The 18005-nt window shown below is 37.5% G+C and overlaps 1 protein-coding gene across 1 annotated transcript in view; it reads left to right on the top strand.

Annotated features, from left to right (window-relative positions):
* Positions 1-18005, top strand: part of galnt9 (polypeptide N-acetylgalactosaminyltransferase 9) — a 104392-nt gene that overhangs the window by 14741 nt on the left and 71646 nt on the right. The window contains exon 2 of the mRNA XM_087796553.1: positions 3683-3863. Within this exon, the coding sequence (XP_087652679.1) occupies positions 3683-3863 (181 nt within the window). The remainder of the gene's footprint in view (positions 1-3682; positions 3864-18005) is intronic.

Here is an 18005-nt window from a genome sequence, read left to right as displayed (position 1 = left end):
CGCCTGATGGATGCTCTGTTGCACCACAGCTGATAAGTAAGTAAGTAAGTAAGTAAGTAATATTTATTTATATAGCGCTTTTCGAGACCAGGGTCACAAAGCGCTTAAACAATCAAAACAATACTCAAAAAAGTACATACTTTAAAGATCAAGATAATACTGAGAACACAACAGGAGTTCGAGAAATTCAAGGAAAAGCCTGAACAAATAGAAACGTCTTAAGATGTTTCTTAAAGGAGTCAGTAGACTCCATCAAGCGCAAAGAGAGAGGAAGATTGTTCCAAAGCTTAGGAGCAACAGCCTGAAAAGATTTCTCTCCTCTGGTCCTGAGCCGTGTGCGTGGAACCATAAGTAGATTTTGATCCACAGACCTCAGAGCCCGAGCAGGGGTGTAAGGCTGGATCAGATCAGTGATGTAAGGAGGAGCCTGACCATGAATAGCTCTGAAAGTAAGAACCAGAATTTTAAAGTTGATCCTGAAAGAAACTGGAAGCCAGTGAAGAGTTTTAAGGACCGGAGAGATGTGAGTTCTTCTACTTGAGCGGGTCAGAATTCTCGCTGCAGAGTTCTGAATCAACTGCAGATGAGACAGCTCCTTCTTGTTAAGACATGAAAACAAACTGTTGCAATAGTCCAGACGAGAAGAAACAAACGCATGGATTACAAGCTCCAGATCATGTTCCGACAACATTTTCCTAAGTTTAGAGATTTTTCTCAGTTGAAGGAAACAGTTTCAGGTCAGTTTTCTGCAATGTCGAACAAGAGACATGTCTTTATCAAATACAACACCCAGGTTTCTCAGGCTCAGTTTGACAGACTGACCTAAGTCACCCAAGTACTGACTCAACCCTGGAATCTTATCATCAGGAGCAATCACCAGTGTTTCAGTTTTGTCCACATTTAGCTGTAGAGTGTTTTCACTCAGCCTGTGTTGAATTTCTAGCAAACAATTGACTAAGCTGTTCAGCCTCTGGGGCTCAGTTGGATCAAAAGAGCAGTAGAGCTGGATGTCATCAGCAAAAATGTGATAAGAAACATCTGGAAATCTCTGAATGATTTTACCGAGGGGAATCAAGTACAGCAAAAACAATAAAGGACCCAGAACAGAACCTTGAGGGACTCCACACAACAGATCTGCCGATTCAGACCTCATTTGATTGGCAGATACACTAAAACTGCGCCCAGAAAGGTAAGATGAGAACCATTCTAACACAGACCCAGACAGTCCCACTTCATCCCTCAGTCTTCTCAGCAGGATCTGGTGATCAACTGTGTCAAAGGCTGAGGACAGATCCAAGAGAACCAGAACAGTGAATTTACCAGAGTCAGCCGACATCATGATGTCACTGGACACTTTCAATAAAGCTGTCTCCGTAGAGTGATGTTTACGGAAGCCAGACTGAAACTTCTCATGGATGTCGCTCTGATCCAGGAACAAAGACAGCTGCTCAGACACCACCTTCTCCAAGAACTTGGACAAGAAAGGGAGCTTAGAAATAGGCCTGAAATTACTGAGGTCAGTTGGGTCTAAGCCTGTTTTTTTGAGCAGAGGCTCCACAATGGCATGTTTAAATGCATTGGGAAAAACCCCTGTGGAAAGGGAGAGGTTCACCATATTGGTAACCCAGGGGCCAATTACATCAAATACTTTGATAAAAAGCCTACACGGAAGGACGTCATCTGAGCAAGAGGAGGGTTTCATCTTGTTCACTAGTGCCGAAATATCACCCAAAGATACAGCAGTGAAGGTGGACCAAGAGGAGGAGAGGGGCTCAGAGACAGTAGGGGTTCCAAACAAAGGGGGAGAGATTTTCTCTTTGATCAATTTAATTTTGTCAATGAAAAATCTCAACAATGCATTGCTGTCAGCTTCACAGAAGACAGGCGTGATTTGCGGAGCAGGAGACACGAGAGAATTAATCGTGTCAAACAAAACTTTGGGGTTTTTCCTATTTGCTGCTACCAGTTTTCTAATGTAGTCAGATCTAGCAGTTTCTACCATCTCATTGTAAGAAGTCATCAGATCCCTGAGGTGAAGTCTATGCACCTCAAGTTTAGTGGACTTCCAGAGACGCTCAGTCTTTCGACAAAGTCTCTTCAGACTCAGGAGATCTTCATTTGTCCAAAGGCACAGTTTTTTCTGAATTTTCAAGTTTGATTTAACAGGTGCCACTTGATCCAGTATTTCAACACAATGATCAGTGAAACAGTGAATCAAACTGTCCACGTCTGGGCAGTCATCAAAGGAATGACGGTCAAACATAGCAGAAAAACTGTCTGCAGTATCGGCTGAGATGACACGCCTCTGAGACCTAACTTTCAAAGGCTTAGGTTCAGGGATGAAGTCCAGGTTGAACAATACAAGAGAATGATCACTCAGATGGACATCATGTACAGATACATTAGAAATGTCCAGGCCAAGAGTAAAAACTAAGTCTAAAATGTGGCCTTTTTGATGAGTGAGTTCAGAAACATGTTGCTCAAAATTAAAGGCTTCTGTTAAAGTTAAAAGTTCTTTAGCAGAACAAGATGTGACGTCATCAACATGAAGATTAAAGTCTCCAAGAATAAGGACAGATTCCATTTGAATAATGGAAGATAAGAAGTCACTAAAGTCTTTCAAGAAATAAAGATAACTAACATTTTCTTTCTTCTTGTTGACATAAAAAAAAACTTATGTAGGAGTCTTGTCTTCTCCACTGCACCACCGCCTTTGACCTTCTCCTTTCACCAATATAAGTTGAGTTGAGTTCATTTATGTCTACCAGCGGACAGTTCATGAGTGACTTCCATTAGTTTTCTAAAGGCTAACAGAGTGCAGAAATTCTATGCCCGGATGATTGTTGGCGTTGATCTTCATCTTGACCCAGAAACACACTTATCACCTCTACCCTGGAGCAAGACAGAGGAAGAGTGGCTCCGGTCTTTGTCAGTCCTTAGTAAGCTCTTCCGTGTGGAGCGGTCATAGAATTTAAGAAATGTGGATGAAGTATATGTGACATCCCTCATCTTTCAATTAAGTACTGTTTGAAAGCCAATTTGGCCTCTCAGTTAAGTTTGAGTTTATTTGAGTTCAGTTTGGCTAAATTATTATTATGACCCTGCCAGTTTCTTTTATAACTGGAATGTAAGTGAAAAGAAACATTAGAAATTAAATTCTGTACAGGGTGTGAATGTAGCACAATTAGTGATTAAGACACAAGCTGTTGCTTTAATGAGGCAGCAAACATGTTTTTAAATACCATAAAAGTAAAACTGTTTTTCCTGCATGTGCACCTGACTCCCAGTCTTTCTGAATCCAACCTCAAGTGGAGACTATAAGAAACCTTGGTAGCACCGTTTCATAGAAACATAAGAAGTAAATGGTGGCATGAATGTTAAAATCAAAGATGATCTATAGCTTAAACATTCAAATAGATTTTAAAATTTCATAGTGATTATTATTATTCCTATTGATGTTGAGCAAGCATTAAAAGCAAGCATACAGTTATGGAAACACAATGTCCATGTGGGTGTTTTTCTGGGTGGTCATTGATTGACACCTTAATGACACACTTTTGAAAGTCTCCTGAGTGACTGCTTCACACTTATAAAATACAATTATCACGCCATCACTTCTCACCTCTGTATTTACAGCAGTAGGATATTTGAAATTGTCATTTTCTCTGATTTCTTTTGACAGGTTTGGCCAAACCGATGGGACTGGTGGAGGGGCCCGGAGGCCTGGGTCAGGGGGGAGCAGCTGCCACACTGGGAGAGGACAGTCGGGATGCAGAGGGAAAGTATGAGGAGTACGGATACAATGCCCAGCTGAGTGATCGCATCTCGCTTGATCGGAGCATCCCTGACTACAGACCCAAAAAGTATGTTTGTTTTCTTTCCATTTTTTATTTTGAAAAGCAATTTGGGTTAAGAAATACCCAAAACAAACAGCTTCAGGCAACATATACAATCCTTTTTTATATGTAGTAGTACATAGACTTTTAAAAACATTAATTATGAATTCATTAGTTATTAGTGAATTATATTGAAATTGAATCCGTCATGAGCTAATGTAACAAAGCGGTTTTAGGAACAGAAAAAGAACTTGAAGGGCAACTAATTTTTTAATTTGAGTGAATGAATTAATATTGGATCTCCATTGTGCTCATCAATTCGTACAAAACTCTCTTTGAAATATATGCATTTTAATTGAAAAACTTACATTACAAAACGGGCACACTGAAACACTTTGTTTTTCTCGAGTTTAAATCTTGTTTACCATAACCACTCCCACTCCACTGTGATTGGTCAAGCATCAAGGACTGTCATCTGGCGTCATCAATCCCAGAAATATCCACCTTATAGGGACTTTAAACAAAGCAGAGCGGGATTACAGCTGGCTTGAGGAGGAGTGAAGAGTTTTATTATGTCATAATGGAATCTGCTATCATAACCTCTCGATCGCCAATATTTCATACGGGGGAAAACTTCACAAACTAATTAATTCATAACATGGTCATTGTCTGCATCTTGGAGAGGAAGTCTTCAACATTTCAAACATGTAAGTAAGTCAGGAGAGTTTTTACAATAGTTGCCGTTAAAAAAATATATATATATATTTGTGAATATTTCACTAATCAGTTTTATACTTTGTCGTTGTTTGTTATTCCCCTTAATTACTGTCATTTATTGAGAGCATCATGAATGGCATTGATATAACTATGGCATTATTTATTTTCCTGAGTTATTGTTTTTTTCCTGGAAACTAAATAACATTATTGGTGGTTTTGAATATCTACTCATACGTTGCCAATACCTGATAGTGCCTGAAGTGTGTAACTTGCTCTATACCCTCTGAATGATCAAGAGTTATACCACAAACTGTTTCACTCTTGTTCTTCTGACCAAGGGATTATTTATCTCCTTCTAATCTGAGGCTTCTTAAGAGCAGACATAATGCATGTTTGGTGAAGAGCTGTCTGGCATTCGATTACCACAAACACACACACACATTGAATATTTATTTGAATTAAGAGAAAACCTAAAGTCTAACCTTAATCTATTAATTAATGTTTTTATTATGAAATATTTTTTTTATGATTTTTACATATAGCATATTGTCCAGAAGTGAACTTAAATAAAAATAAAAATATATGACTTGTATACATAATGTTTCTCAACATGAGAAAGAATAAAAGTAAAATGCACATTTAAAGCACGGTGCTGACAAGAGCCCTCCAACATGACAGCCTGTCTACCATATGACCTTCCTTTCTGATCTTGAAGTGGTCTCCCGAGTCTCTTCACTAGCTACTCCTCATCCCTCGCGTCCTCCCTTAAGCTTTCGTCTTTGTTCCATCAAGTCAGCTCCGACAGTTTGACAGCAGTGACTCGGTGACTCTGCCACGGCTTTCCAAAAAAGACTCCTCTGATGCCGTGAATCCTGACAAGCCTGGTGTTGCACTGAAAGACAATGAAATAAACAAACAAACAAGTGGACCTCCAGCAATGTGCCTTTTCTAAAAAATTGAAGTGGGGGAAATAATAATAATGAATCCAGCGAGCCAAAGCGGTGACACACACTGAGCTCAGCGGGAGATGGATTGGATTTTGGGTGTAATCAGGGCTGCCAGCGGCGTTCATATCACACAGTGTCGTAGAACAATGCCGGCTGACGAAAAACCGTGAGAATCTGACAACCAGGAGACGTTTTGCGGGAGCTTTAGCAACGATAACAATTAGTTCCATCTATTATTTCCATGTGCTGGTTTTTCCATGTAGAAAAAAAAGATTTTGAAAAGTGTGAGATGTTAATTAATAAAGTCAGTCAAGACAAAGGATTCAAGAAGGTTTTCTCGGTCAAATAAAACATGTTGAAGATTAAAGAGTAGGGTTTTCTTGTTGCTTTCTTTTTCCCTCTTACATTTCTCTTTTGTATCGGTACGTTTTGTCATTTTGCACATTCATAGCTGTGAACAAAACAAGCTTTTTCAAACCCCACAAAGCCTCAGTACATGACAGATAACCAGCAGGTACACAGCTAGATAAGAGGCAGGTGTTGGTTGAAGCTTCTTTTGTACTGAGAAATAATGGACAGGCTTGTTGGAAAGTATAATCACCGCTGACCTTGTTGTGTTTCTATCCATGGAAGTCTGAGGAGAAACATCAAAGCTTTCTTTGGAAGAAGAGGTTTGCTGAGAAAAATAAAAAGCCAGCACTTCAGACTCTCAAAGGAACTACTGAGTTTTCATTCTTCTATGATGTGCTCCTCTTGCTGTAAGAGCTGCTACCACTGCAGGGAACGCAATCAACGTCTGAGAATGGTGTGGACAATGTCAGCATCACGGGCAATCTTGTAGGCTGGGTTGGAGTGGGTCTTTTTGTACGAAGTAAGGAGATAAAAAGTGTTTATGTCGTAAAGCTGCCAAACACAAGTGGTATTTCAGAAGAGGTATGCTGCTCACTACATTTTTGGGCTTAACTGTGAGAATTTTGCTTTAATATCACAGTCTGAATCCTCATTTGTAGTCCTGTAGACAAAACCAAGATGAAGTCAACATTGTATGCAGTCAGCTCCAATACACTATCATGACTGGAGACTGTCAAGACCAGGACCTAGGCCAAGACACACAACATACACAAACAAAACTTTACTAGGCTTGTAATCACGACTGCTTCAGCCGACACTAATACAATACCAAGACTAAGACCAAAACGGACCGAGTCCTGATCAAGACTCTAGACTTTTAGTCAAAACCGTTTCATTCATAACCAAGACGTTACCGCATCTAGGAGTGTGGAGACTTGAGACAAGATCAATTCCAAGACACAAATCATAATCAAGACTACTCCAAATAAAGACAAAAATAGCCAAACATAGCAATCAATAGCACACTGTTGAAGAAAATCAGCATCATAATCAAATTTATGTTATCATTAAAAGAGTAGAATAATAATCACAGTCCATTATGCCTTTGGACCACTATTACGGCCCAATACCGATTAGGACAGAGTAAACTGGAGACCAGGAAAATGACTTGTCTTAATACTTAGACTGATGTATGTAACAACTACACAATTTTGTACTGTAAGGGGGTGTGCGTATGTTTGTGTCATATGTATCATTAAGGGAGTTATAAACCAATCTTTTATGCTCCAAGACCACTATTATGACCAAAATGGCTGAGATGGATTGACCCTGAAACTAAGACAAGACCAATATTACTTACTTGTCTCTAGCACAACACTTCAGAAAACTGACCAGAAGCGGTTCACTTCAACTGAGAAAAATCTCTGAATTTAGGAAAATAATTTCACAAGACGTTCTTGTAATTGGAGCTTGTAATCCATGTGTTTGTGTCTTCTCATTTAGACTATTGTAACAGTTAATTTTCGTGTCTAAACAAGAAGGAGCTCTCTTGCCTGCAGTTAATAGAAAACTCTGCTGCGAGAATTCCGACCCGCTCTAGTAGAAGAACTCACATTTCCCCGATCCTTAAAACTCTTCACTGGCTGCCAGTTTCTTTCAGGATCAATTTAAAAATTCGGATTCTTACTTTCTATAGCTATTCATGGTCAGGCTCCTCCTTACATCAGTGATCTGATCCAGCCTTACACCCCAGCTCGGGCTCTTAGGTCTGTGGATCAGAATCTACTGATGGTTCCACGCACACGGTTCAGGACCAGAGGAGAGAAATCCTTCCAGGTTGTTGCTCCTAAGCTTTGAAACGATCTTCCTATGCCTCTGAGTTTGATGGAGGTCTACTGACTCCTTTGTTTGTCTTATGTGTCTTGGCCTTTTAAATATGTGGACAAACAAGGCTTCATTTACCAGAACCTTTCGCTTTGCAAATATCTGATATACAAAAAATCATACACAAAACCTTTTTTTTCTATTGTCAAGAATTTGTTTTTGAATGTTCTTTAAAATCTCTAAAGGGAGGTAAAAATGTCCTGGTGGTTTATGCATAGATGTAGTTGTCTTCATCATTGTCACCAAAGAAAATGTTCATCATTTTGTATGAATTTTCTTTGTTACCAAAATGTTTAGTATACATTGCCTTGAAAAATATACAATAGTGTAGCAAGAAAACAATTCTGCCCCAAAATATCTTCATCAAAATAACAATTGCATTACAATATGGTTACAATAAGTTGCACGTAAGAAATGTCATCATTGGAATCTGAATTTACAAAGTATTCTCAGAAGGCGAAGAAACGTATCCTATACTGGTGAATAGTGATGGTAAAATTCTGCATTTGCTTTGACCTGGCATGATCGGAGATGGAGCATATTTCCTGTTTGGAAAAAAATAACTGTGAGACAGCAGGGAGGAAGACACTGCTGATGATTGCCAAACAGACGGATAAAGGACCACGAGTCGCCATGGTTATACAAGAAGAGGCATGTTTGACATTTCCCACATTTAGTTGTAATTTTTTTTTTTGACTGATCCTAACTGAAGCGTGTTGCCTTTGAGTCACTGGTGTGGCTGACACTAGGTAAAAATTTTAACATGTATTTTGAAGTTTTAACATTTATGTAGACAAGCTTAAATCTGCTTGATGATTTATTGAACATAACAAAGGTACACTCAGAAACAACGTTCACTCTCCACAGCATGTCCAGGTTTGTAATCAATAACTAATATAATATAACATTTTTATCAATGTTGAGGGACTTGTTTTATCAGTGGGTTTTATTAATATATATTTTCTGAATCCCTACGGCATGAGACACCTGGAATATAAAGGTAATGGTAATAATAATGCGAAAAACTTTTTTTTTTTCTTTAACCTCCTTGTAGGATATAACTTTTTGAATATAAAACCCACAGAGCCACCAATTTTTCAAAGACCCTTCTGGAAATCTCGTCAATCGAAAACAGGAATAGAATTTGTGACAGTGTGCACTCTGGTGACACCAACTGCTACTTAAAGTAGGCAGCTTATATTTAGTCCATCCTGTCAGAAGCTTGGCTGTTGCACATCCTTTCAACTATCATTGACTGATGATGAGTGACTCTCAGTGGTATTAAGTGTGATTCATACCTGACATCCATCATTTTCCTCTGGAAAATAATTGGGAAAGAAAGCTATTAGATCCTCTGCTACTAGAGGTTTTCTTAAATTGAAAAAAATGGCAACTGTCCACTTCCTATGGTATAACTTCACCGGTTGGATATGCATGTTAAATATATAGGTTATAACAAAAAATTCTAACGATTTTGTGGAGCCTTTGCAGGGCTTCCAAGGCTTAGCGAACGACAAGAGTGAGATTTGAGTTCAGGGACGGGGTACTTTTGTGATATTGAATTATCATTTATTTCTCCAAAAGTCTACATTGAATTGTTATGATATTTTTGGGTTAATAGTCTACATCTTCTAGAAGATATATGCAGTTATTAATTGTAACTTGGGATACTTACTTACTTACTTACTTCTTAGCAACATAAACCTGTCTTTAAAAATGACATGAATGGGTCACATCTAAAATGTTATGTTTTAATGATCAATGTCTCGAAGATTTTACATTAAAATGTTATAGAATTTTATTATTTGAAATTTTCGAAATGCCGTTTTAAATTATCTTAAACCTGTTAATTGGGTGACAATCTAACTTTTTTTAAACAATCAATAGATTTGGCAAAAATGAATGAACTGATTAATAATATAAAACATATATATATATACCGTATAACCCTGATAATGAAGGATTACAAGGAAGACACAATTAATTCAATGCTCCTAATTTGTCCTTTTTTTACCCTAAAGTGTAGTGATATCTCTCCACATTTATGTTCCGCTTACGACTGGTAAAAAACCCGAACAATTGATAGCTTGACCACAGTACCATGTTGTTGTCCTATTGATTTCCTCCTGTTGCTTCTGATTGGTTAATATTTCACAGTGTCTTATGTGATTGGCAAAATTTACGCAAAAGGACCAATGTTTTTTTTTTATCATTACCAAAAAATATAATCTCAGCGTGAGAAGTGTCAAGTGTGGCGTGTGGTGTGAGAATGGATCAAATTACTTGACTGTCGCACTCAAAGGGTAAGACTTGGCAGCCCTCGGTTAAGTAAGTATTAAGTAGTTCCATATTTCCAAAAAAAGTTATAGGTTGTGGCTATGAAAGGATAGTGAGTGAAGACATCTTTCCAGATACTCCAATCAAATCTTTTCACCACCTCTGGTTGTTTATAAATATATAACCCACTTGTGATGAGTAATTACATCCAGAAGTGACACTTCACCAGTTGCCAATCACACGCTGCCTAGTAATCGACCACTTGTCTCTTGATCTTGATTGCTGCAGAGAAGCGACCATCGTGACTTTGACGAGGAAATGCAAAACACCAGCCGCTTCTTCTCCTTCGTCTTTCCCCTTCACCGTTTGCTGACCTGTGTTTTTCTCTTTCGCCCTTCACTCCTGTTTGTGATATTCTCGTCCGAGATACCGCAGGACTTAAGTGGGCTCAGTGCGATGCCACGACTGAAAGTGTTGTCCTTGGGAGGCTTTTTCCTGATAACGGAGGAGAAAAACAATAATGGCAAAGAAGCTGGGAGGATTTCCGAGTGTCCGACGAACAAACAGAATCCAAACAGGATATAAAATGTCATTTGTGGCATTCAGAAATAGAGCCGTGTGCAGCTCTTCGCCAGATTCAATTTATCTGTAATAACCTTCACTCCCACCTCAAGTGGTCAATTTACACATGATTTGATACAATATTTTCTAAATGATTGCAAAACTATATTGATTTACCACAGCTGTCCTGTCTTCCTGTGGAGCACTCCTCCTGTATTTGACGGACTGTGGGATGGAGATAACTGGGGAGGACTTTGAGGACACAGGCTTACCTCATCTTCGTCTCTGATGCAGCAGAATGGGATCACAAGGTCTCTGCGGTGCAGCAGCTCTGGCAGCAAATTGTTGCTCTTTCCAGCACTCTAGTTTATCTCCTAGATTGGGCTGGCGAGGCAGGAAGAAGAGAGAAATGACAAGGAAAACGATTATCTTTTTTCTTTTTTTTTTCTCCCAAAAAGTGCTCACAGCTTAGAGAGTGGTGTTGGCGTTGCTGGCGTGCAGGTTGTCGGAGGTTAATGTGTGAGAAAGTGGCTGGCAAAAAAGAAAAGTCGCTCACTGATTCAGGAAGACATTGCAAGACGGTGAGTGAGATATATTACTTACTCAAGGAATCCTCTTCTTTGAATTTAGAACGAGCATCGATTGCCAGCTCGCTAACCCAGCTCCATCATAATCAGAAGAGTCTAGCCTTCATCCTGTCGCAGCTAAATACTGATTTCTTTCATCTCCGTGTAGATGCCTTGTGCTTGTTTGTACGATTCCTTTTGCCATCAAAGACGTGCCGTGGCAAAACTCAATCCTCTTGTGGTTGAATGTTTTTTGATTCACAAGAGATACTTAACCCCACACTAGTTATCATACAAGCTTAAATTAAAGCTAAGATACCAGGAAAGAGCGTCAAAACTCACCAGAAACACCCATGTCTCACTGAAATGCCACCGGGGAAGATCCGTCCTCTTTCTGTTCAAATGAAACAGACATTTTTGGTTATAAGGTATAAAGATAATTTATAGATTGAGTATTAGATAGTCTGATAAAGCTTCATGAAGCTTCATGAAGCAGTGTCATTATTCTCACAGCCCATCAGATGGATATTTTCCTTTGTTTTAAACAACTGTTGTTTTTAAAGTTGGCACCACCTAGTGACCTCTTAATAACATGACACTGCTTCATGAAGCTTCATGGGCCCTTCACTAGTGCATACATCAATGTGTAGTCTTGGTTTGATTGTATAACATGATAAAGTCCGCAAAAAACTGTGCTCGGCATATAAGGTCCCATAATCAACACCTTATCTTGTCTGTGACGCCTTTAGATCAACTGGTCTCCTTAACAAATGTAACTTGTTGGTGACATTTGAGAATTTTCACTAGGAACTGAAAGAATATAATTAAATGGTAATTAACAACGAAAACCCTATTCCTGTCCTCATTTGCTGCTACCATGAATGTTATTGGTTGATGAACTTTTTTCCATCAATTACAAGTCACACATATCCAAACCATTTGAGTCCCCAAACATCTGTGCACGAGCTAATCCTATGTAATCTCTATTTCTGACCTCATCAAAGCTTTTGACAAACTCTATATATAAGTATATCCCTAAGCCCTCCTTCACCACCATACTCTCACAACAAATTTGAATCTGAATCCGACAAATCAACAAACCTCAGTGTCCACAGGAATTATATTGAGTTTATCCCACGTAAGAAAAATGCTAGTTGTTCGTGACTGCAGAGATACCCCTATCAAGTGAAAAAAGAATTTTGTTTTTGGCTTTATTTTCCGCCAAAAATCAAAGTTAGAAAACGTTCGAGTACTAACCACGTCCTTATTTTAGTGCTGTTTTTCTTCTATTACTCCAAGGAATGTTTTAAACTACGTAAGAGCTATGTTGCTTAAATATTGAACAGGATAAAGCCTTTTTTTTTTTAGCCCTGAGCAGCTTCTGCGTCATTATTCCTAATCTGTTGCGATCAACCGGAACATGAAGTTAACTCCAGTTTAAGGGACGATAAAAAATATTGAAATCTAAATTTCACAGCCTCTAAATTTTTCATTTAACATTTTTTTTGTGGTTTTCTTTAAAAATCCCAGAGCAATGATGGGTTCTTCAACCAATGTCATCTAAATGCGATATTTGTGACCACTAAAGGCGATTGTGATAAAGAAAACAATTACGTTTGAAAAAACTGAAATGTTAAAATGTTTTTGTTTTTGTTTCACTTACCTTGGTCCAAGAAAATTACATTCTTTCATCTCATTTAGGTGTATCATGATATTTTTTTCTCTAAATTCCAGTTCCAATTCTGAGTATTAGAACATTCTACTTTGGTGCTAACAACTTGATTCAGGGAAAATAATATGTCTGTCTCTACATGATTGTCTTTGGGATATGAAGAAAGAGGGCAAGTGTAAAAAAAAAACAAAAAAAACTTGGCTACACAAAGTTGCTATAAAAAAAATATTAAATAAATGTCATATCTTTATATACAGTATATATTAGCATGCAATATTTGAACTAATATTGAAATATATTGAATTATTTGTACATCTGCACGATGTTGAGTTTTTATTACATTTATAGAGCAGGCCTCGACGTCTGAATTAAGAGGGAAGTCTGAGTAGAAACCGATCCTCGCTGTGGGAGTTATCAATCATAACACAAGTGCTTTTATGGGCGGCGGCGTGCTTATAAAATAGACATATATACTTCATCATAAACACAATTCATGGTTTCGTTTTTTTTTTATTATCCGAGCTGTAAATGTAACGGAAATGACTGATGACGGAGCACGAAGTTAAGTTCCAAATTCTTATGCTGAAAGACGAACGTGCCCTGCTGAGGCAATGACAGCGGAGGTAAACTCTCATTCCTCCGCATGAATCAATGCTATTTGTTTTAATGTAGACGACGTAGAGGTCGACGGTTTCACTGCTTCTCATCCTTGAATAAATAAAGGTAACACTTACAGCTTAGCTCTTTGTTTTAGCTCATCTAGCTTCCACCCTCTTCTTAAATCCCACTGTAAAAAAGACATTAGCGCCATCAGAGTGGAAGTCTCACTCACCATTTGGTGTTAACTGTAGGGTAAATGGATGAGGCTTTTATTCAAATGGGGAGCAGGACTTTATTAAAAAGACATTTGTTTCTCTCAGTTCATGGTCAGTTTTAAAACATCATAAAAAACACATCTTAAGCTGGACTTTATGTCTTGGTGCATTATCAACATTAAGGAAGCTAATATAAACCCATGAGAGTGTCCAATAAAATCCATAGTCAAAAAGGCATTTCAAAGTTATATTGAAAACAAAGGGAAATGTTGATGTTGAACAAAACATGTTTAAATATCCCTTGAATGTTATGTTGGGCGTTAATATTTGACATGAAGAAATGAGATGATTGTAAATGTTTTTTTATAAGATTCAACAGTTTTTTTTAATCAATAAAGAAGTCATTGACTTACAATACTGTATTTAAAGTTATTTTGGGGGAATTAGTTAACAAGAAATACAGTGAATTATTTAATAAAATCACACAATTAATTTAGGAACCTGCACTGCCTTTTACATGGATAGTGACCGAAATAAAAAATATAATTATTTACCCAGTTTATTTTCACATTACGTTCATGCTACTGGTTTCTTATATTCAATGCTTGTGATGCGAGAAGCATTTTACCGCTTGACTTACAGAGCAAATACAGAGGAATTAAAGAAAATAATAAAACTATTTGGGAAAGAAATTTTATATTTTGCCTATAGAATAGTTTGTTTTACTGACATTACGGCCGGATATGTCGTCACATCAGCTTCTACTTCAGGTAATGACAACATTTTCTGAGGCTTCTGTCATACTTAAGTGGTGTCCAGGCCAATGCTATAGAAATGTTCAGCTCACCAGCCTGTCGTCAGGATCCTCGGTAATTCAGCCACCATCCTGCCTCAGCCTGACATTGAGTGGGTAAGTTAGCGCCATGTCACGCTCCTCAAATTCACCACTGATAGAAAAGGGATGTTGGATGTGAGGGTTCTGCACTCGCAGACACTCTGGACTCTCCCTACTGGTGTAGCAATTAGGGTTTGGAGAATGCAAAAATTGCCAACTCAATATTGAAGATATCTCAGATACTGGGTAAAACTATTAATACCAGCTGGATAACAAAACATGACAGATACTGGAAAAAGGCTTAATAAACTATTTATTTCCTACAGATAAATAATCAATACAATTAATAATTTATCAGGGATAAAACAATAAAAGAGACAATCAAAATCAAAAGTTTAATTAATTTAATAAAAGTGTTTGATCACATCACACATAACTTTTTGCACTATGTTGACAAGGTTTTATTCTTTCAACTTTCCAGGCATAGTTTTGATGTCAGATATATGACACAGTTATAATCATACTAATATGTGATGTGTTCATCTGACTCACTGTAGTTTGAACATAGGGTTGATTAACATTCCATTCATGTCTCTTTTGCTTATTTGAAGATGTTCAGGTAACATTGTATTCTGTTCCCACTAGCTCAGGCCGTTTTAATAACTGTGACATTTCTGTACCCTCATTTCTAATACAACACTGAAGGAAACTGACCAGAAACGTTTTCCTTCAACTGAGAAAAATCTCTAAACTTGGGAAAATTATGTCACAACTTGATCTGGATCTTATAATCCATGTGTTTGTGTCTTCTCGTTTAGACTATTGTAATAGTTTATTTTCATGTCTGAAAAAAAAACAAGGAGCTGTAGCGCCTGCAGTTAATACAAAACTCTGGAGCGAGAAATCTGACCGGCTCTTGTAGAAGAACTCGCATTTCTCCGATCCTTAAAACTCTTCACTGGCTTCTGAAGCAGAAGAATCTCCTGATGGTTCCTGAACATGCTTCCGGAACAGAGGAGAGAAATCCTTCCAGGCTGTTGCTCCTAAGCTTTGGAACGATCCTCCTCTCTTTCTGTGTTTGATGCATCTACTGACTCGTTCAAGAAACATCTTAAGACATTTTTATTTGTGCAGGCTTTTCCCTGATTTTCTGGCACTCTTTGTTTGTCTTATGTGTCTTGGCCTTTCAAAGTATATATTTTTAACTGTGTATTGTTTTTGATTGTTAAAGCGCTTCGTGACCCTGGTCTAGAAAGGTGTGTACAAATAACTATTACTTACTTACTGTTTCTTTCTTATATCTTCCTCTTAAAGCCCATTTCTGACGGAGAAACGTCTGCTTTGCAAGACTTTAAAAGGAAAGTGTGGAAGAACAAAGTGTCATAGATTGTTCTTAACACTATCATTTGAAAGTACTCTGTATTATATACAATTAAAAATGTATATTTCTTGCCACTTTAGATTTATTACAATTATTATAATATTTTATGTGTCTTCTCCATTATATTTGTTCAATAAACCCTTATCGTTACTTTTTGCTCCTGTGTTTTTCTATTAAATCATGAAGATACAAGGTTTTCTTAGTTATAAGATAATAATGAATTGTGTTTTTTTTTATTTTTTAGGGAAAGTGCATTTTTATCCAACCATCTTTTATTTCTAGTATGGTATCATCAATCAAGGTCAAAAGTTGCATCTGCAAAATAACACATGATTCGTTGCTTTGTTACCTACCATTACATTAATGTATAATATGAACAATTTAGGTCCTAATACTGATTTTTGTGGATCTCCAGATTGAATTTCATAGTGTTGTAAATTGTAGCTTTCTCGTGTAGATATGTTGGAGGATTGTATCAAATACATGTTTCAAATCCAGAAATACAGCTTCCTGATAAGAAAACCACTAACATTAATGCAGGTCAGACAAACATCAGTAATCAGTTTAATACAGTCAGTTAATACGGTTCGTCTAGAAGGCCAGGGTGAATAACAGATACCATAATCATAGAGTATGAGTCTGTGCTGCTCATTTGATCTCTCTGTCCCCACTGACCTCAATTGTTCGGCATTTAACCCCCTCTCCTATTTTTCAAAGTCATCACTGGCGTGCGCATAAACAGAGGCGATCATCTGTGGCTTATGAGGATTGCAGCGATGATTGTTGAAATGAGGGCACAACTTCAGCACCATGCGGGGCTCCAGCTGCTGCGTAATCGCCCCCCTGCGGCCCGACATCATTGATACTTCATACGCAAGCTGACATTTCTGTTCACCCGCTGTATGACGCCCTTATTTTCTTGGGAGAAAACATTCCTACTCTATGTTGAGTTGCTCTGATGAACCAACAAAGAGTAAATGATAGATTAAAGAACTATCTGTCAGTCTGAAATCATGTCACTGCCATGGTGGGTTTGTGACAGAACTATATCATCATGTTTCTCAAATCAATCAATTCTGACAATTTGTAATTAAATCAATTGATTTTAGAGTTATCGGTTATTTTATGTGGGAAGTCAGGAGCTCTGTTTATCAAGGATCCAATTGATGATGATATTTAATTTGGTTTACCATTGTTTACCCAGGAGCTAATCCAATTTATATATTTGAAGAAGTTTATTTACTTGAATTATGCGTAAATAACTGCAGTGCGAATTAAAACAGTTGCCCTATTATCAGTGTGTGTTTTCTCAGCGAGCTGCAATAAAAGATGTAGAAGAAGAAGCCACTAAGATCTGCATTAGCTGGTGCATTAGAGGCTTTATTGAAACCGCTGTGGACAGATTTTTTGTGTTCACAGCTGCCACAGGAAAGTCAAATATTTCAGTTTAGTAAACAAAGTTTCTTTCAGTGTTAAAGCTTCTTTGCAGACAGCGTTGTTTTTCGATTTGTTTAACAAAACTGCTTTTTGGTTTGCATTGTGCCGTCAACGCAGTCAAACTTTGCCAACTTCAGAAAGATATACTTTCTGTCTGTTGAGTCTCTCGAGAGCACAAAACATTTCTTATGTTTGTCATCCCAATGTGACTTTCCCATTTATAGAAATGTTCAACAAAATATTTAAATTAACACAAAAGTAATATATACCAATAGGTATTATATTTGAATGAACATAGCTTACATTTAAAGTATTTATTACATTTCGTATAATAATATGATGTTGCTCCTCTTATTAATATTAGAGCAATTATTATCATTAATATTTATATTTTTTATACATTTAACCTGAAAAAGGAGTGCACGGTTTGTAAAACTAGAGCGTTATAAATAATAGATAATATTTCCCAAAGCCATATTCTCCATAGTCTGGATCATAACAAGCACAGTGTAGTGCAGGTGGATGAAAAAGACAAAAAAAAGAAGTCATGAATTATTGAGCAGGTGAGTGCTGACCGAGAAGATTTTCCCATTTAAATTTGTCAGGGTATACATTATTAATGTCCCTCAAACATGTATGACTGTTATGTTGACCTGTTTTGCCTGAACTTGGAACAATGAAAGACTGTTTTGAATTCACAGCTGGTTTAAATTTTTCAAATTCATG

The sequence above is a fragment of the Callionymus lyra genome, chromosome 1 (assembly GCF_982586985.1).
Source record: "Callionymus lyra chromosome 1, fCalLyr1.hap1.1, whole genome shotgun sequence".
NCBI lineage: Eukaryota > Metazoa > Chordata > Actinopteri > Syngnathiformes > Callionymidae > Callionymus > Callionymus lyra.
The sequence above is the reverse complement of the archived record's forward strand: the minus strand, read 5'-3'. Positions and strand labels throughout refer to the sequence as shown.